The 22,504-nt window shown below is 27.3% G+C and overlaps 2 protein-coding genes across 5 annotated transcripts in view; both read left to right on the top strand.

Annotated features, from left to right (window-relative positions):
- LOC111640519 (splicing factor U2AF 50 kDa subunit-like) overlaps positions 1-22,504 on the top strand; it is a 69,674-nt gene that overhangs the window by 42,315 nt on the left and 4,855 nt on the right. For 3 of the 4 annotated variants that reach the window (XM_023386537.1, XM_023386536.1, XM_023386535.1), the window contains one exon: positions 10,112-10,191. In XM_023386537.1, the coding sequence (XP_023242305.1) occupies positions 10,112-10,191 (80 nt within the window). The remainder of the gene's footprint in view (positions 1-10,111; positions 10,192-22,504) is intronic. The other variant, XM_023386538.1, reaches the window with a different exon arrangement.
- Positions 17,454-21,889, top strand: LOC111640520 (splicing factor U2AF 50 kDa subunit-like). The gene is made up of 4 exons (XM_023386540.1): positions 17,454-17,566; positions 17,641-17,764; positions 21,310-21,413; positions 21,494-21,889. Exons 1-4 carry the CDS (start codon positions 17,498-17,500, stop codon positions 21,623-21,625), a joined length of 429 nt encoding a protein of 142 aa, XP_023242308.1. The 5' UTR covers positions 17,454-17,497; the 3' UTR covers positions 21,626-21,889.

Raw genomic sequence — 22,504 nt, 5'->3', positions numbered from 1 at the left:
ATGCTATGAATGTAACCCTTGAGCCTACTTCACTAGCATAACTTTCTTTTTTCTAATGTGAATGTTGTCAATCTAGATTTGTCTAATATGAGGTGCAAGTTTTAATGGTGTTCCAGATATCAGCCAGTTTCTTCTAAAAATCTGATTTATCTTTTTGCCAAAAGTTTTTATGCTGGAAATTAAGTTTATCAGTTTATTTATCAACAAAGCTTTACGTGACAGAAACATGATGATATCAAAATTTATTTAAATTAGGAAAAGGTTTAAACACATCAGATATTAATATAAAATGAAACTCATATATCACTGTCTGTTGGCATTATGAAAAATGATTTATTTTGCAAGTACTTTCAACTGTCTAAAACTGTCCTCTTCGGGCAGAATTGTTAGAGCTTTCAAAGAACAAGACATTTAAATTCAAGAAAAAGAATCCAAACATCAACTAATATTTTTTCAAAATTATTTGTCTCCAGTGTGCATGGAAATTTAAATTATATGTGTACAGTTTGCAAAAATTATACATTAATACAAAATACGATAAAATGCAAAGTAAAACATCAAGACTAAATGGATTAAAATAAAGTACATAAATAATAATGAATTAAATAGTCAATAAATAAACACAAACATATAGTAGCACTACTATTGCTAGGAGGTGTTTTATCATGAACCATGTGATTTAGAACCTTAGAAGGATAAACAGTGCTGTCCACAACTCTGGTATATCCAGCTTGGGAGAGTTGGATGGTGACAACAATGAGATGTAAAGTGATTCCCATATAAATAGTTTTTTGATCCTCACAACATTTTAGAAGGGAAACTTGTGACCAAATTGATTTAAAGTTACTTTCTATTGCTTTTTTTAGCTAACTCTGTTGTACACTTGCTATGCTCTATATCATCACGATGTTCTGTGAGATGAAGGCAGAGCTCTGATATATGATAGTTTCAACCCAGTTAGGGGATTTTGCAAGGATATAGTATATACCCTCATACTTTTGATAGTATAACTTGTCTCTATCATTACAGAGTATCCTATGTAAGGTGGGCTGGGGCACTAGTAACAAAATATTAGGTTGTTCGGAAAGTAATTTAGTTTTTTTTACCACTACACGGATTAGTCGTATTTTTCCCGCCATTTTTATTCTAAACCATATTATCATTATATATTTTGACAGCTAGCATTTTAAGGCTTATTTGTAAAAAATTTTGTTTGATTTTGTGCAATTGTTTATTTTTTGTGTCCCATTAAATATGGAAGATTGAAAGCAGCATTTTTGGCATATTTTGCTCTTTTATTACCGAAAAGGTAAGAATGCTGTTTAAGCGACAAAAAAATTGCGTGACGTGTATGGAGAAGATGTATTGACAGAACGACAGTACCAAAACTGGTTTACAAAAATTTTGTTTTGGCAGTTTCAATATTGAAGATGCACCACGTTCTGGATGGCCAGTTGAAGCCAATGAAAACAAAATAAAGGTACCGATTGAAGCAAACTGCTGAATAACAACATGTCAAATCACTAAGAGGTTAAATTTATCAAATTGAACTGTTTATGATTACTTGAAACAAATTGGTTTTGTTTCAAAGCTCGATATATGGGTTTCACATGTTCTTAAGAAGAGATACTATCTTTGGTGGGATTTTAAGGAAATTTTTTTCTTTTTGAGCTGTACCAGATAATTTAACAATTGATTCAAAAGTGTACTGCCATACTGCCATCGAGTAAACAAATTTGGTAATATCATTAAATAGAAAAGGCAGTCAGAATTAATCAACAAAACAGATGTAGTGTTTTACCACGATAATGTCAAATTTCACACAAGTTTAGTAACTCATCAGAAAATGTTATAACTTAGATGGGACGTGCTATCGCACCAACCATACTTGCCAGATCGAGCACACTCGGATTATTACTTGTTCTGGTCTATACAAATTTTTTTTAACTGTAAGACATTTACTTGAAATGACAATGTCAAAAATCGCTTGGATCAGTTTTTTGTAAGCAACGATCAAAACTTTTATGAATGTGAAATCATGCTACTACCAGAAACGATGACAAATATTTGACCAAAATGGTCGATAAATAATTCAACAAAATATTTATTTATTATAAAAATATTGTTTTTTTTTTCCAAGGAAAAAAATGAAATTACTTTCCGAACAACCTAATATAACCAAGTTTCTTGAAGACTTGACAAATATGTAACAATGCAGGACCCAAGTATGGAATAGCCCAGGTTACAAAAACTAATTCCTTCTTACAATACAAAGTGGATGGTGGAAACAACATATGCATTTGACCCAGTTAACTAAATTTTTGAATTTGGCTAATGAATACCCAGCACTACAAACAGCCAATTTAAGAAGGGAAATCTCATCTACAATAAATTGGAAAAATGGATATGAGAACACCCTGCATGTTAGTGCTATAATAGCCATGTTTTTGTATCTTGAGGGCTGAAAAGTTGTAGAAGGGATAATGTAAGGAGGTTCACCAAATTTATAATACACAGAAAGTAAGATGCTGTTGTGAGACCTACATACAAGTAGATCTATAAAGAAGATCTTTGCATCTTTCTTTTCCTACATAGGAAATAGTTGGGAAAATAGTTGACAGCAATTGTATAAACTCTAGTAACTCTATATCTGAGCCTTCCCATGCAAGTAGAATGTCGTCAACATACCTCAAATATAGGAAGGGATAATGTATGGTAAGCGGGGATCTAAAAGCTTTGAATTCTATGGCTCTCATGGTTAATTCGACCAAGATGGCTGATAGGCATGAGCCCGTGTGTAAAGGTGAGAGAAGACTGTAGTTAGACTTAGTCTAAGATAGAGAGGAAAGGGGGGTGGAAGAGAGAGGTAGGATTAGGAGAGGTAGAGTTGAGAGGAGATGGTGGGATAAAGGAGTTTTGATGGAAGGAAAGTTTATAGTTCAGATAGGGAGGGTGGATTCACTTGGAAGCACTATGCCACATACATTTAACTAGTTCCATTTTGAAAATACAGTGTTAATATAGAGTAATACAAATGGCCATTCTGGCTTATGTTAAAGTTCCTGGATGTTGGTGGTTTGATATTACCTTGTTGTTGCCATGTTGTCATTTTCATTGCATCTGTCTCCCTGCTGTTGTTGTGTTGGCACATTGGCTACTGGTTGATTTGTCATGATGTCTTCTGGTAGATGGTTGGCTTTTCTTTGCTTTATTCTTCGTGTCTAATAGAGATTAGGCCTCTTTAGTGAAGGGCTATACTGTTTATGAACTTGGCCATTGCCATATACAGTTCCTTTTTGCTGCCTAGATCACTCGGGTTTGGCGGCCAGGATAGTCCCTGCTGAATGCAGTTTGATACTCCCTGATTTTGCAAGTAAATATTACCATTGAAACACTATTTTTATTTCAAATTATGAAATTCTTTTGCTTTTATTGTGGAGACAAAGAAATGTGATCCTACTAAATGACTACTAATAATCCCAGCCCATACATTGACACTTCAACAATATTGGTTATCAACTTACTGCATCCAATGAGGATTTTTTTTACTCCAGTTATGAACATTATGAATATTAATATTACCATTGCTCTTAAAAATAGCTTTATTGGTAAATATCACATTTTTGAAGAAAATAGAATTTGCAATTAATTTGTCTTGTACTCATTTAAAAAATTGATGGCCTGTCATGAAATTGTTTCCAGTGAGCTCTTATTGTAAAGAGATATGATAGGGGATGGATTTTTACTTTTGTAATATCCTCACTACAGAAGATCGACTAATGCCACAATCATATGTTGATGTTGATGGGTTTGTTGCACTCCAGCTAGTACATCTGTGGCAATAGTGTTTTGTAGCAAACTTCTGATGGAGGTATTGAAAAGATCTTGGCTATACATTTCCAATACTACTAACTTTTTCAGCTAATCTTCAAAACACATTTCAGAAAAATTCTCTCATTTTAGATATCAGCTGGCATAAAGGTTTGCAGCCAGTGAATAATTTTGGTGACACACCTAAAGCCATCAGTATAGCAAATGCTTCTTTATTTCAATAACTCATTTTAATGAATATAGAGAAAACAAATAAATATACAGAACTGAAAAAGATCATCCCAAAAGGCACACTTATTCACATATTTGAAAAATAACAATTCAGTTTTTTTTTTATTCAAAGCCTGCTTGTTTAACTATCTGATATGATAAGAAAAAGAATGAAAACTGATAAACTTAGTTCCAGAATAGAAACTTTCTGGAAAAAGAGAAATCAGATGTATAGAAGAAACTGGCCGATACCTGGAATACCATTAGATTTAAGATGTGTTGTTATAAGAGATGTTTATTTTGTCATGTAGTATCTATATAATGGCTCAAAAGCACTCCTTATAATTAAAAAAAAAAAACCTCTATTTTGTTCTTTATCTCAAATACTTCTGCTTTTCAAGATTACTAAAAATTGTCCCTGTTTGCTCTATGAACTTTTTTACTAGCCCCATCTTCCTATCTCCAACAGTTTCTGAGGAAAAACTACTGAATGCCACCACTTAATCACCCTGTATATTAAGCAAGTAAAATGCCTAATAATACAATAGGACCCCAATTTTCTAAGGCAAATCTGTAAGTGAATACATACTCTTCTTATATTGTAATTCATAAAAAAAATTTAAAATGGTAACACACATTACAAAATATGCTTTTAGGTATAAAACAGGGGTCCCCAACCTTTTTGTACCTAAGAGCACATGCTAGATTACCAGTCGGTTAGCAGACGCCATAAATTTTTTCAAGGTGAATTTATAGTTTGACATAGTTAATAATACATACACATAATGTACAAAAAAACATTTAATTCGAAAAATATAATTTAACATATAAAAATTATTGTTAATATTCTTGTGTAAAATAAGTAATTACTAAACAATGCATACAAAATCTCCAAGTATAAAAATTCTTTATAAAAAATGTGCTTTTTGGCATTGCATTTCATTGGCCATTGCTTCGTAATTATGAGAGTATGATGATATTCCTGCTCATAAGCAATCATCAAGGTGTTCATCTGTAAGTCATGATTTATACTTTGATTTTATGATATTCATTGTCGAAAACAATGATTCACACAAGTATGTGGAACCAAAACACAATTTTATAATTTCTGTCTCCAATTCTTCTGTCTTTACTTGAACAAGCTCTGAAATGTATGTAGCTAGTTTGATTACATTTATAAGGATTGACAAAAAAGGTGACCATTGGCTCGATGATATTAAACTGTCGAAAGCGTTTTTAAAACTTGAAGTAACTGAAGGTTGATAACAAATGTTGATAAGTCAATTTCACCATTGCCTATCATTTTTTTTTTTTTTTTATATTTGGAAAGTGCACAAGGGACTTCCACAAAACCAGTTTAGCGTTTATAGACCAGGGGTCGATGAAATGACTAAAACTTACAAATTTTGAACTGAATATTGCTAATCTAAGGATTATCAAGCTTATTCGTTTCATTGATTGTCAGTTACAAAAATTATTATTAACATATGTACAATAAATGTAAAAAATGTAAAATTAAAAGATATATATTAAAATAGTAATAGCTTTTTTTATAATTATTTTTGCTTGTAGCGCACACTTTTTGGTAGGGGTCGATGTGAGTTTCGAAAAGTTGTAGGGGGTCGACAATCAAAAAAGTTTGGACCCTATCATTATAGCTATATGTTTGTCCTTTCCCTGCAGCTCTAAGTTTAAATAATTTGGTTTTTCCATTATGTCTGTGAAAAATGCCAAATCTGCTAGCCAACGAGGGTCTGTTAGTTCAAAAAAATTTTGATGTTTGGCATTGAAATACTTCTTTATTTCTTCAATAAAATTTACAAATCTAGCAAGAACTTTGCCTTTATTGAGCCAACATACTTCAGTATGCAGAATGAGATTGGGATCTTCAGGATTTTCTAATAGGGCCTTGAAAAAGCAGTGTTGCAAAGGAGCTGCGTGAATTAAGTTGACTGTTTTTGTAATTATTTTCATGACATGTCCAAAGGGTAGTATTTTACCACACAAAACTTTCTGGTGGATAATAGTGATACAACATAAAGTTTGGAAATGATTCATCTTTTATGCAGAAGGAAATAAATCCATTGACATGACCAACCATTGCTGGTGCCCTGTCAGTGGTTATCGCAGACAGCTTCTGGAGAGCTAATCTGTCAACTTTGCATATGTTATAGATATCCTCACCTGTTGTTCATCCTTTCATGGATAATATTTTTAGTAGATCTTCTTTTACAGTAAAGTCACTAAATACCATTCTCACCAGTGCTGTGTCTGATATGTCTGTAGACTCATCAAATTGTAGTGAGAACCACTCACATATTTCCAAGTCATTCTTTAACTGAGTTTGTATGCCTTCTGAAATGTCTTGTATTCTTCTTGTAACGATGTTATCTGACAACTGTAAGTCTTGTATTGCTGACATAATCTCATGTTTGTTGGAAAATCCCTCAAATAAGCAATCAGCGCCAGTAAGAAATGCTTCTTTTAACACTCACCATCCTGGAAAGGCTTTTTCTTCTTTATGAGCAGGTGAGAAATTTTTTAAGCAGCAATAGTGTCATTTTTGATCTTAGCACAGGTCTAGTGAAAACTAACTGTTGAGTGGACAGATTTGATTTTAGCTGATCTATTTTCTTCTTATTTCAGATTGAAGTGGATAGTTCATATTAAAAGTAGCATGAATTGTCAGGAAATGACGTTCAACGTTGTTTTTTAGGCATCGCGATGCTATTTCCACACAACAAACAAATACATTTGTCTTTTAAATTGACAAAGCAATATGAATCCTCCCATTCAGTATTAAAATTATAGGTCCATTGTCTTTTACTTGATCCACTCATTTTGAGGTAAAAATAAGGAAATATTTAAAAACGACAAAGGAGGAAACACAGTATACAAAAAATATGAGCATATAATTATGAATAAATAATGAAGTAGATACGTCAAATGAACTTTTATCTCACAGCACAAACCACGCTACTGTCTGGCTTTCACAAGACAAATGTCTTTGTTCTCATGGCAACCATAGAAATGGACCGGTTCATTTCATTTTAGGTATGGGAAATTAGGTTGGTGAAAATTTGGCATGAGGGGAAAAAGAGATCAGTCGCATTTCGCTTTTGTGTGTGTTGGATGCCATTTCTACTTTTGTGTGGTTAATCATTGAAAATGAGAAAACTTTTACATAGCATTTTATTGAAAACTGAAATATTTTTATTTTATTTTATTTGGTGGGCACTGAGATTCTTTTTTTATTTTTGTTTTGTTTGTTTGTTTGGTCTAACATAATTACTTTATTATTTTACTATACCACTGGATAGGTGACATTGAGAATCGTGAAATGATGTTTATCAATGTAGTTAGCCTTGGCGAGCAGAAATATGTCACAAGTGAAAGATTATAAGTGATTTATTGTTCAGAAAAGAAAAAAATTTGATGAAAAGTACAGATAAAAAAGAAAAGTGTAATCAAGAAATGATATTAAACTAAACTAAAGTAAAAAAATAATAAATAAAATAAAATCAGTTGGCATTTAAGTGGGAAAAGTGTTGGATAAATTGGAGTCGCTCATAAAAAGCATCTGCGTTTTAGATTTTTCCAGTCTGGACTGAGGGAACTGTCTCAAACATAACATTGTTGAGTCACTTGACGTGGCTAAAAAACATAGATTTGAAATAGTTACATATTTCATACATAAGTTGAATATTTGAAGTGGAATGAGAGGAAGCAGTTGATCGTAACTGCTAACATATGGACAAAAGGAAACAACAATTTATTTAAATCAGTAGAGAACCTACACTTACCTCAAAGACAATGGAAGAGCTGAGTAACGTGATTCCATGTAGTGGGGATGAGTGACGTAAATCTGATTCCTTTTCTTTGAACTTGGATAACTTTTCCATAGTTCAACCGAAATACACCAAAGTCTGTTAAAATATGAAGCAACTGTCTGGCTTTATATTCCAAAAGCAGCATCAAAAATTTTAAATAGTGTACTTTTTTTCTTATTAAGCATCAAAGAGACAAAAGTCGACATTTTCGGTTTTTTGAATCTATATTTTCTTATAGTTATATGAAAATTATATAATTTTTTAATAATAATTTAACAATATTAATAAGTAAACAACACATCAAAAAAGTATTTTCGATCTTCAAATACAGGAAATACACGTTCATAATTTTAGTATGTAGGTCAATTATATGCAACAAATCTGTATAAAACTAATGATATTGAAACTGTTTCGCTTTATATTATATATATTATATTGTATATATTATAACTATTTGCTTTATATATTATAAAATAAAATTTATAACAACTTTACAAGTTAGAAAATCATAACTAACTTTTGTATAATAAAATTAAACTGTATATATAATATATATAATATAGTTGAATGCTTATAAGAAGAATCATCTATATAAATTTTAACATATTTTTCTATTTTAACATATTATGAAGTTCTATTTATGAATTTTATTTAGGAATAGGCTATTGTAAATAATTATAATGATGATGAAAAAATTTTGTAATTTATTAAAAATGAACTATAATATTTTATGTACAAATTATTTTGTATGAAGAAGATCATTTTTATTTGGAATTTAATATTGTAATAAATAAAACATGTATTTACTATAGAAATCCATGTATAGTAAAACCTGTCAAAAATGGCACTTGAATGAAATGGAATAAATTCTTTGGAACAGAGCAATTTTGTGTGTTTAAAAAATCTGTTTAAAATGAAATCCAGCCAAACCAGAAAAAATATTCATTATCATGCAATTCTGGTTTACACAGGTTTTACTGTATTGGCTTTTTTATAGTAAATGTAATGTTGAAATACCTCTTTGTTATTAAGCGTCAAAAATTAAGTGTTTTTTTGATTATATCTTATGTGAGAGTTAATTATATTTTCCAAAAAAAATAATTTATGCACATGCCAGGTTCTACCGAGCATTTTGACACCAAAATCATGAAAATCTAACATGGGAATTTTTTTAAAAACTCTCACAAGAAAGTGCAAACAGTTACCCCAGTAGCCGTGGTTTTGTCCAGGCAATTAACATTATTGGGCTGCAATTTGAAAAAATTGTAGACTTAAATTTCCACTGTAGTTTGTTTGTCTTTCCTTAATCTCAAGAACAGAGTTAGATGAAAGATGAGACCTTATGGAAACCTTAGGAGCAGGAGGCCTTAATTAACTATATCAGGTTATAGAAGATGTGATTCCCTATAGTTGGAAGCTTTATTACTGTGACAATTTGAGAACTGTTTTCATCTGGAAATCATTATATATATTAACTATGAACACTTGTAATAAAAAACCTCTTAACCTCCTGGACCTTTGTGTGTCACTTTTCAAATTTCTAAAGACTTAATTTGTTGTTATAATGATTTCTGCCACTGTATTGTCAGCCTAGCATCTATCTCATTTTGGCTGTGTAAGTTTTTTAAAAAAATGTATTTTGATATTTAAAACTTGTTTTGCATCATTTTCTTTTTGTTCCATTTTGCATTTGGTCTGTTATATAAATTCTTAATGATCCTTTTTTATAACAATTCTATATGTTAAAATATTTAATTTACATTTTCTCCTTTGAATTTTTTGTTAGGTGTTCTATTATTCCATTCTAACAGTTTTGTCTGAAAAAGATGGTAATGCAGTATCAAAAGTGCTCGCTTTTATGTATTTTGTGTTAATTAAAATGAGTTTCAATGCCTAAAGACAGTTATTAATTTGTGTCTATTGTGAAATTGGTATTAAGCGTGCTTTCAATTTTAGTATTTTATATAAATCTTTATGAAGAATGTCCAAGAGTTGAATTGATAAAGTGTGTAAAATTAAAATATTTAGTAATGACATTTTATATGAAGAATGAATTTTATTTTATTTAAGCCAATGTTAAATCCATTCAAAGAATGAAGTAGTTTACTTGATGAATGAACTAGAACTACTAAAAATGATTCATTTCAGATTTTTCTTTAATTTATTCTTGTCATAAAAAATATAAAAATTTTTAAATAGCTTTTCAATAGTACGTTTATTTACATTAATGTTTCTTACAGTGGTCCAGGATTCTCCTCACAAGATCTTTATTGGTGGATTGCCAAACTACTTGAATGAAGATCAGGTAGGACAGTTGAATGTTAGTGATTTTATTGTCATTGTTAATTGGAAGATAATTGGTTTTTAAATACTTACCGAATACTTTGCAGAATTGGAGGGATGTTTGATACTTTTCATAAAAATTTTTTTCTTTATTTCCCTACAGGTTAAATTTTGCATGCAAATTACAAGTTTAAAATACATTTTATGGAGGTCTTTAAGTAGCTTGTTACTTAATAATAATCAAATTATTCAAAATTATGTATTTAAAAATGTTTTAGTTTTAGAAAATATTAAAAAAGTCATGTTTTGGTTAAGCAAATTTTGCAATATTTGATTAATTTTTCAAATTAAATTCCTACTTTTATACCTCCAGCGATATATAAAAACTTTTTTTTTAGTAATCCCTCCATTTCTTAATAACATCAGGAAGAAGGTGAGTATTGTGACAGTTGGAGGATATAATTGTAGACTAGATTATTTCATTTTTAATGAATTTTTAAAAACTTTTATATTAAAAATATAAGTTTAAATATTGATTTTTTTTAATCCCCTTTAAATTTAAAAGAATTTATTATTTTTTTTTTANGAAAAAATGGGAAACCCATGTGAGGCCTCTATACTGCCTTACATGCTCAAGGCAATGCTTAAGGCCACAAAGATAGGATTTTGCTCCACAAGAAGGTTAGTCAGGAGTATATGGTGACTATTCCATTGAATAGTCCATTATTTATACTTGCATGCACTTGTATTTAACTAATACATAACAGAAGCAAAATATAGCTTGATGCAATATGACTTATACAGGATGTAGACAAAAACATTTTTGTTTACATTCTGTATAATAATTCTTATTGCTCATACCAGAATGCAACAGGAAAATATGTGTGTTGTACTTTGAGACATGCCAACTATTAATGCAGATTGTTTTGAATTTTAAAAAAATTATTTCTTAATTATTGAAAAAATGGTTGAAGAAGAATACAAAATAAAGATTTTCTCTGTTCAAAAATATTTAAAGAATGTGTGTTCTTTTAAATTATGTAAAAATCACGGTATTATTTTTTATTTTATTTATTATTATTTTTTTCTACGAAAAGGCAGAGAATCCTTTTTATATGCATGACAGCAGCATATAATTATTAATATAGTTAATGGCATAATTATTGCATTGATAATGTTGGGGGAATTGAATTTAATCCAGTCAAACAATTAAAAAAATTCATGTAATTTAATTTTTACTCTATTATGTACTCATTTGAGAATGTTGGGTGCTTTCTTGATAATTTAATAATTGTATTTAACATATATATTTATTTATACATATAAATATATTTATTTATTTATTTTTTTTTACTGAACAGTGTTCCACGTTATTATGATAAGGGGAAATCTGATATATTTTATTGGTTTAGTGTTTAAATATCATTAATATAGTCATTTTATATATGTATCTATATAATTATTAATTTCTTAAGCACATATATCTGGAATAATTGTTATATCTTGAGTTTAGTAAATACTTAAAATATATCTAATAAACGAAATAAAATGAATTGCTGCATTTAAAATTTTTTCTTTTCTTCTGATTTAATCATTAACAAATAATTAATAAAGTAAATTACATTAAAATCAAACCTGATAATTTTTTCCATGTTAATAACCAGATGATACGGCCAGATTCTTATTGGGCTATAATATCATTTGATTATATTAATTGGATTAATTGGAAAGATACTAAATAGAACTTTTTCTAGTTAAATTGGAAATAATTGTTCATTTAACCATTTGTTTAATTAAATAGATTAGCTAATCAGCTAATAAACCAGATTTTATTTACATTATATATATAAATCTATCTGGTAGGTCGCTCATGTATGTTTGTTAATTAAGAAGCTATCATCTTGATCTAAAATATATTTTAATTATTCTCAAACTGGTTGCTATTATAACTGAAATCAAAACTGATAATTACCATCAAGTTATTTAATAAAATAACTTTTTTCCATTAAGTAATTTTTTGGTAAATATAAAATTGTATTTTGGCAATATTTACATATCTGTTTATGCCTATATTCTGTAAGAATGTAGGCATAAACATTGCACCAGGCTATATTTTGCTTCTGTTACATATTAGTTAAATACAAGTATACAAGAGTATATGTAAATTGGTAAGTTATTTGATGGCATAGTTTCATTGCATCTTGAGCCCTCTTCTCTTGGGGCCAAATCCTATCTTTGTTTCTATGAAATATAGTAGCACAATTTAAATCATAAAATGGCAGAGAATCTTAAAATTAGTTAAAAATGATTTTTTTTGTTCAGTTAAAATACATAAAGGGGATATAACTGGAAACTGTGAAAAAATGGGAAACCCATGTGAGGCCTCTATACTGCCTTACATGCTCAAGGCAATGCTTAAGGCCACAAAGATAGGATTTTGCTCCACAAGAAGGTTAGTCAGGAGTATATGGTGACTATTCCATTGAATAGTCCATTATTTATACTTGCATGCACTTGTATTTAACTAATACATAACAGAAGCAAAATATAGCTTGATGCAATATGACTTATACAGGATGTAGACAAAAACATTTTTGTTTACATTCTGTATAATAATTCTTATTGCTCATACCAGAATGCAACAGGAAAATATGTGTGTTGTACTTTGAGACATGCCAACTATTAATGCAGATTGTTTTGAATTTTAAAAAAATTATTTCTTAATTATTGAAAAAATGGTTGAAGAAGAATACAAAATAAAGAATTTACATTATTAATTAATTAAGAAATTGAATGATTTTGCATCTCTGGTCATGGATTATGTAACAGTAGCTTTCTGTTTTCTTTCATTACAAAGTCTGGATATTTTACATTAGAATCTGATATATAAATGCAAAAAAAGAAATTATCAAAATAGTATTTCTGGTTAGTTAAAATAAAGTTACTTGCCTTAAATATATACCAGTATAAAATTAAAATTTAAAAATTATATCTAATCAGTTAGTTAGTTAAATTGTATGTTGAGATTATAGTTATATCCTTTATCAAATATTTTTAAGTTTCCATAAATTTTTTTTTGTAAAAAACCTTTTTGTTAAACTTAAATAACTTATCCAATTTTAATTGATGGCTTTTTTATAATATATTATAAATCTCTTTAACGATATATAAATTGTTAGCTATATTCATGAGGGATAATGATAGTGGAACAAAATGAATTACAAACCTTAAAATTTTAAAATTTAATAAAACAACAGTTTGTTTTATTTAATTTTAAATTTTCATTTCTTATTTAATATAAATGGAAATTTTTGCATTTGTTGTCAGTAATAATTGCTAAATTATTGTAAATCTTTTCAACAGTCCTTCAAAGGATCATTGAAAGACTGAAGTGACTGTTTTATTTTTTAAATCCTCTTAGGATTTTTGGTTATATATATATATGTATATGTATATTTAAATAACAATTATAGTGTATGTTGTAAAGACATTCTATACATTTGGTGTAATTATTTAATTCAGAATACATAAAGTAAGTCATATCTTTAAATAACTTTCACAAAAATCAGAGTAATATTCTCACTGAAAAAATTGCAATACACACATTTGTATAATGCCTGCTGTTAATATGCTGCAAAGAGCTTTTTTGTGATTTTATATATTGAATTTGTATAAACCCAATATTATGATATTTCACAGTTATTTATAATAATAATGGCATAAGGATTCCAGAGACATAATTATAAAAATATGACTATTTAATTTATTACCAATATAAAAACAAAAATACGGGTATCCAAAAACATTAAATTGTAAGAAGAATGAATAGTAACAAATTTCTTAGTAAATTTAATTAATTAATTAATTATAGAAATTTGGCTTAATCTTATGGCATAGCCATCATTTGTGTAAATGGATTAATGATTAGAAATTAATTTTGAATTGATAAAAAATTATATAAGAAAAGTCTTAATACAACTTGGAAATAACCCACCAATTTAGATTTATGTTTAACATTAAAATTGCTTTTAATATGCTTAAAATGTTTTAATTTAGCATTTTGAATTTTATTTTCAAATAAAGAACTTAAGACAAATTTTTAGAATTTATGTAATGTTGGTATGTGATAAAAATATCTAATTTATTTATTATAAATTATTAACTACAGTTAAAAGTAATAGTAATAACAACAATTAATGTTGTAGCAATTTCTTGAATTTTCTTTTAAAATAGTATTAATTTTATTCTAAGTGAAACATAACATTTCATATCATTTATTTTTTGAATACAAGATGATTGGGATCATAAGATAAATTTATTTTCAGAAAAATGGTATATAAATTATATTTAAAATCAAAATTTACCAATATTTATTATAGAAAATTACACTACAGGAAAGAGAAATAAGATTTATTTATTTATTATCTTAAAATTATTCAAAAATTCACATTTTTCGTCACATTCATCATTAATAATATGCAGAATTGATTTATATAGCTGTATACTGAATTGTTTTGTGTAGCCAAGGCCTTATAAGCAAGATAGTTTTATTGGATATTAAAAATAGTCAAGCTTAATAATTAATTTCTTAATTTTCAATAGTGTTCTTTGAGTTTTGTTTGTTATAACTTTTGATTTTAAGATTTAAAAAAAATGTTGAGGATTAAAAAGATTTTAGATAATAGTTTTTATAAATCATTTATATATTCTGAACTGAAAAGTATTATATTTAATTAAGGTATGCAAAGAAAATTTGAATTTAATTATTATTGAGATTACAATGTCATTCATATATTTAGTATATGAATACTAAATTTAAATATATTGTACATTGAATGTTATATATATATATATAACATATATATGCTGTATTTATTACTTTTCTATTTTATTGTACACAATTATTAGAAAGTAAGTGTAAATTTTGAACTTTATTGTTTAATTATTGACACATTTTTTTCCATTAAAAATAATATATTTGTATACATTTAGGACATTTTGAAACGATTGACAGGCCATTTTGAACAAATTATATGCAAATAGTGTTTTAAGCTATTGCATATACAAAGATTTTGATTGATGAATGGATAGAAAAAATGTGAATATTAATAATAATGAAAGTGAAAAAAAAAATGTCTCTATCAACTGCTTATGAAATATTGCCAATATAAGAATATCGGAGAGAACTCTACTAAAAAGTTGTAAATGATGAAGATATGCATATTGAAGTAATACTATTGGAGAACCTATTTTTAAATTGGGAAAATCGATTAAAAAGAGTTTTCAAATTAAAAGTTACGAAAGAATTTAAGTTAGATATTGCTATATTCATTTTAAACTTTTTCAACAAGTATTTCTTTATTCTTGTTCTTCATTTAATAAAGTTTGTTTAATATTCTAAAAATTGTCGTAGACTTAAAAATGTTTGGCTTATAATAAGAAAAGTTTACTCAGAAAAAACATAATATATAAGAAATGGAAGATTAAATTCGTAGTTATATAATCAAAATACTATATCAAAAATTATTTCTCTTTATCAATAATATATTTTAACTATCTGTAATTAGTTTATATAGCATTTAATCTGGAACTATACAGTTACAAAATTGATTATTGAGATTATAAAAACAAAAATATGATTCAGAAATCAGTTAGTATGATTATGTTAGTTATAACATAATCATACTAACTGATTTCTGAATTGTATGATTATGAATAGTATGATTATGTTAGTTATAACATAATCATACTAACAAATCATACTTACAAAGACCACACATTCAAATATGCATGCAAAATCGTATTCTGTTTGTATGTATGATGACAGTGTAGAGTTTTAAAAAAGTAATAAATATTTAAAGGTTGATTTGTTATAACTGAGTTTATGAATCAAACATTTTTAAGAAACACATCAACAAATATATGAAATATTTATAAATAAAACACAAATTTAGTTTATAACTATGCAATGCTTCAGTACTATGAACCTCAGAACATTAGAAACCTTACAGTTTAGTAAACATTAGAAAATTTTCGACAGAAATAGAACTGAAATAAATTTATTAAATTACTAAAGAGCGAGGAAAAGTATATTTAATGTTTTCAGTTTTGTTGTTCACTTTTATTTAACTACAGATATAAAAAAATCACTGTTAAACAAAAATTTTTAAGTAAAAAAANTTCCTTTCTTTGCACCTGTGTTGTTATCTCTTTGCTAGCGAGTGATGTGAGCATGCACTCACTGTTGACAATTCAACAATGAACATACACTCATATCACTCGCTAGCAAAGAGATAACCACATGGGTGCAAAGAAAGGGATGGAGTCTTTGATGTCATCAGATGTACTATCACATGTTTGCTAGTATTTTGCTCTCTCAAAGCTGTAGTTTGTGGCAGCTCTAGAGGTTGATGGGATGGGGAGATAAAGGGGGTCATGTGTCTTATCTCGAGTAGGATCAAACTTAATGACAATTTTCCTTATTATTAGCATTTACTTTTTTTTTTTTTTTTATAGAACCCATCCCTACTCTCAAAATTTAGTTTTTTTCCATTTTACAATAATTAAAATTATGAAACGTTTTTACCATATTTTGACGAGTATAAGTCGCTGTCAAGTATAAGATGCACCCCTATTTTGAGACAAAAAATTTAGAAAAAAACTGTTCTAATGGGACTGTCTAAAGATGCATTTTATTTGTTTTTTTTTATTCAAGAATATGACGGATGGATGAATCGATACCTTTATTAAACTGAAATAATCGTCATTTCTTAATGTAAACTCAGAGGTCACGTGATGATAGTCGACAGAACATGGCGGCAATGACTCGTGTGTCACTACTCTGATAATCTAGATGCTCTAGCCATTCGGTTGAGGGACCACCTGCTTAACAGACCACTGCACAGGTTGGTCCCTAGAGTGGACCACTACTGTAGGTAATTTCACTGTAAAAATGGTTGCCTGTTGAGTATAAGACGTACCATAATTTTGAGCTCCAAAAAATAGTAAAAAAAGTGCAATGTATACTTGTCAAAATACGGTAATAATAAAATATTGGGTTATTGTAACAGATGGTGCCTCAAACTGTTTTAAATGTTGCCAGGAAAGATATTGCTGGATTTTTTGTTATTGGATATAATAATTATTTGGAAATTGTTCTATTTTTTTTTATTAGTATATTACTTATAAGAATAATAATCTTTATTGAGAGTTTAAAAATTGTTATGTGAATTTTGGTGTTTATTGTGTGTTTTATTTATAAAACTGTCCAGTTATTTGCTATACTTTATTTTGTTGTAACATTGTTAATTTAATTTTTTCAGGCTATTGCTGGACTGAATGGGATGCAACTGGGAGATAAGAAACTTATAGTTCAGAGAGCAAGCGTTGGTGCAAAGAACAGTCAGATGAATGTATGATGATATAATTATCATAATATATAAAATATTTCTAATTTTTATAATAATAATAATAATAATTTTTTTAGGCTCCAGTGCAAGTTCAGGTACCAGGTCTTAATCTTACTGGTGGAGCAGGTCCACCCACAGAAGTTTTGTGTCTCATGAACATGGTCATTCCCGAGGAATTAAGAGATGAAGAAGAGTATGAAGGTTAGTTTATTTAAATATCTACTGAATTATTACTTTAGAATTTAGATCTGTAAACTTAATATTCCATGTATTGTCAAATTTTTTTACTTTTAATTTCATGCAGGAAATACATGTATAGGCTTGCATTTAATGTGGACTGTTGTTTTGTTTTGATGATATTTTTAATACATACATCAAACAATATTATAAATTTCTAATTGCCATATTTATTCTAATAAACAGTGCATTTACCAGTACAAGATAACTATTATTTTTATTCTTTGGAAGTTAGGTGTGACTGTTATTTCAAGGCTACTGTTAATGGAAAAATCTGGTGATTTTTTTCATATTATTATTTGATAAACAACACAATACTTTATTTCAATTTACTGTAAGAGTGACAATGCTGAATAATATGTGAAATTTTTTCTAGTTTAAAATAAGTCCTATCTTTTTTCAATAGACACTTACTATTAGAGGATACTCTAACCTTTTCTACACTGTTTATTAGAGTAAATATGGTATATAAAATGTGACCAGCTGTTTTGAATCAATGCTTCTCATGCATTAATACATTTTTATGTTATTGATACAATGATGACAATTTATAGAAGTTAAAGAACAAACTATTTTGATTTTTTTAAAATCAAAATAGTTTGTTCTTAAGGTATGGTTCTGATTAAAATACAAATAAAGTTTTCCAACATATTCCAGTTACATCTATCAATTATTTTCATTTTGTAATTAACATTCATTAATAAATCATTTTTTTAACTTTATTATTATATCAGTTCTAACAAGTCATTAATAAAATTATGACAAAACTTGCAAAATCTGTAATTAAATACTTGTTAATTTATATTTGATAACTTATTCTTTTATAATCCAAAATTTTAAATTAAGATATAAAGTAACTTATAAGCTAAATTATTTATGAAAAAAATTAATCTTGTTTCTTTATTTTTTCATTAGCTGCTATTTATTGAGTCAAATCATTTATATGTGTGAATGTATAATTTATATTTCTTATAGCCAAAATTTGTAATTAATTACCTTATCTTTTTTACTTATTTAATATATAATTAATATAAATATTTTAGGATTAATAATGCTTATAAGTTGAGAATATATTAAATGGCATATTAAAAAAAATCTTTATCAACATTTGCTGTAGCAGATATCAGACATCTTTTAGATAATTGTCGCAAAGAAAGGAAACTGATAAAGAAAATATTTCTAATTATTTTTTTTTGTGCTTTAAAAATTAATAATGTAAAATATATTGCAAATTATGTAATAAAAATTTTAATCTTATTTGAATATTGAAGAAAAATAATGCTGTTGTTGACAGGAAAACAATTATTGTAGTCAGAATTTATTTTTTTTTAAATTTTATTTTATTCAGTATAAAATTAGTTACATCTAAAAATCTTATTTAAAGTCTGTCTCATCTTTAATACTTGCATTAGAAAATAAAGCACAATAGAAAGTAATTAAAATAAAGTTTGTAGAAATATAATTTTAGAATTAACAAGCAATTATTTATTGTGACGTTGTCACAATGCCAGGCTGCAATTTTTAATCATATTTTTAATTTATTTAATTTAAAATATATGCTCTCCACCTAAAATTAGTAGCGGCTTGCCCCTGTACTTCATACTTTTCCTTTAACAACAAGGTTGTGCCAGTCATCTATCTAACTCCTTTCAGGGAAAATTTTTGAATTGAAATAACATGACTCCTAGTTTGCATCAGAAGTTCATATATAGTTAATTGGGCCTCCAGCCCAAAGTATCCATATCTGGTCTCGACTTTTATCTGTCTAACTTTGTTCTCAATTCTTTGAATTGTACAATTCAAAACAAAACAATCTTTTTAATTCAGCAATAACTTTTTATAACAAAGCATTAAATGTTTATTAATAAAATATTATTGTTAGATTATAAAGGCTGATGTTCTGAATTGTTTAAATAGCTGTTTATGCAGTTTATTTGATTTCTTATTTACCAGTTACAAATTGGAAACATGTTTAGATTTATTATTTTTGAAATTTTTCTTGTGATTCATGAGTTGCACTGCCTGTCACAAAATTCACAATTTGAAAAATTATATTAATCTGGCAATTGGAATGGTGAATAGCCTGAGAGCAGTCTGGGGGAAGTCATTCGGTGAAAAAGAGCACAAAATATGAATCAATGTTGGTCAAATACAATTTTACTGTTAATAAAAACAAAGTTGATTCTTTTTACCTCTTTGACCTTACTGTTTTACATTTCTGTGTATATATATTTGCCTACTTGGACTTTGTTTATTAATAGAACTTATTACACTGATGAATTTTCTGATTCTGCAAAGAGAGAAAATCTTAGTCAAAAGTCAAAACAAACAGATATTTTGTTTTGAAACATCTGCTTTTTTTTTGTTGTTCGTTAACTTGTGACTTTTGTTACACACCACTGTGAAAGAACCATGAGTTAAAGAATTTGTTACCAACTCTCACCCTATCTGTTTTGTTCTCATGTATTGATATCCCATCATCCTGCATTGTTTCATTCTTAAAACTTTTGCAACAAACTGTGATAGCTAATATGTTAATATTTGTGGAATTTGATTTTGAAGAATATAAAATTGTGTGCTATTCACAACTTTAATATTACAGTAGAATCTGCTTGTTGTAATTATGGATATTGCTCTCATTCATCAAATGCTATTAGAATTAACAAGTCCAAAAACATAAAGCACTATCTACGTGGTATGGGTGCTGTATAATTGTTGATAGATGCAAAAATTACTTTATTCCTGATATATTGATTTATCATTTATTCCATTAAACTTTTAAAGTATATCTTTACATCATTATTTTAATAATGATAAAATGATCATTTTATCATTGTTGTTATCCAATAAAGTCTTGTGTCATTTAACTTAGGTTGATTTTTCACACAGCTTCACACATCAGATTAAAGTGATTTTTGCATATATAACACTATAAAAACTTGCTTGCAATCATAATACAGTTATAGTTATCATTGTTTTCAAACATTTATATATTTTTAAATAAGTTAAAATATATAAAATATATTCAAATATATGTGTTAAAAATTAAATAGTATTTTTGTATTATCAACTTCAATGTATGTCTGATAATGTGCAATTGTTATCAGTCTTAGACATTACTTTAAATGTTAATTGTTTTAATTATTTGCTTGCAGTACAATAGTTTAAATTGTTGGCATTTCTTCAATCATACACTAGCTGTTGTTAAAGGCTGTACTGAAAAAAACAGCAGACAAACAATACTGGATGAATTACTATAATTAATAATAGTAATAATCAGAATTAATAAATCTTTCAGTTATACAATTTTTAATTGTTTTAACGTGACAGTGTCAACAAAACCTGAATTTTCACTAATCATATTTGCTTATTTCATTTAATGTTATTGATTGGTTATTGTTATTAATAATGATATAAATCAAAAGTGATTATAATAAGCAAATTTTATTTTATAACTTTAATTTATTTAATATTTATTTTCTGATTATAAATATTGTATATGTTTTTAGATATTCTGGAAGATATAAAAGAAGAATGTAATAAGTATGGTGTAGTAAAGAGTGTTGAAATACCAAGGCCCATAGAAGGTGTGGAAGTACCTGGTTGTGGGAAAGTAAGTTTTTAGAAATATTGTATCTAGCCTTTTTTTTTTTTAAATTTATATAATTTTATAATATCAATATTTTATTATAGGTATTTGTGGAATTCAATTCAGTCATAGACTGTCAGAAAGCACAACAAAACCTAACTGGTCGGAAATTTAACAATCGTGTCGTAGTAACTTCGTATTTTGACCCAGATAAATATCATCGACGTGAATTCTAAGTCTCCCGATTTTTGATTTTCAGGCGATAACTAAATTTGTTTTTGAACAGCCGTATAAATGGAAAGAAAAAAATTCAATGGGGTTGTAAATTTTTTTATTCATTTTTTTGTTTATTGATCTTATAGAAGATGGGTAGAAATAGCGACTATTTTCTAGTGTCAGTGTTCCCATTGAACTGATTTCATCTGTCTCCCAGTCTATATGGTCAATGCACTCCATTTTGTTCACTAATATTTCTTACAATAAAAATGATCATTTTATCATTATTGTTGTCCAGTGGTATTTATTACTAGAAATTACATAATCCATTCATTACCATGGTAGAATAAAGAAAAATTAATACCATACAATGCAATTAATACAAAATAATAAATGCGCATAGAGAAGTTTTGGGGTTACTTACATTAGCAAAGGTACAAGTAACATAATGTGTAGTATATTTTTATTGTAAACAACACATCCATTAACATTATTAGTAGACAAAGTTGATTTAATTTATCATTTAATAGAAATAAAACTTTAATATTGCAAGATTTCTGATAATTATCTTTTAAAAATTGCATTAAAAATTTTATTATATTATATTACATAAAAATATTGTTTACCTAATGAACCAAAATAAAAACACTTGATTATAATTTTTGTTGAATTATAAATTAATAAAGTAGAATAACCAATAAAAATATTATTTTATCATCACTACATTTATCATTTTCATCTTTTAACTTTTTTTTTAAGTAAAAATTAATATACAAAACAATTTTCTAAATTAGAAATGTTATATTTAATTTTTAAAAAATTTAAAAAATTCAGAATATTTTTAGAAAACTTAATAAAATTATAATACCAAATTATTTTTAAAATTTAAATTATAAAAT

Source organism: Centruroides sculpturatus, unplaced genomic scaffold, assembly GCF_000671375.1.
Source record: "Centruroides sculpturatus isolate CEXI.00-Female unplaced genomic scaffold, Cexi_2.0 scaffold1438, whole genome shotgun sequence".
In the NCBI taxonomy this organism is placed as follows: Eukaryota; Metazoa; Arthropoda; class Arachnida; order Scorpiones; family Buthidae; genus Centruroides; species Centruroides sculpturatus.
Note: the sequence above shows the minus strand (reverse complement) of the source record. Positions and strands in the feature narration are given on the sequence as shown.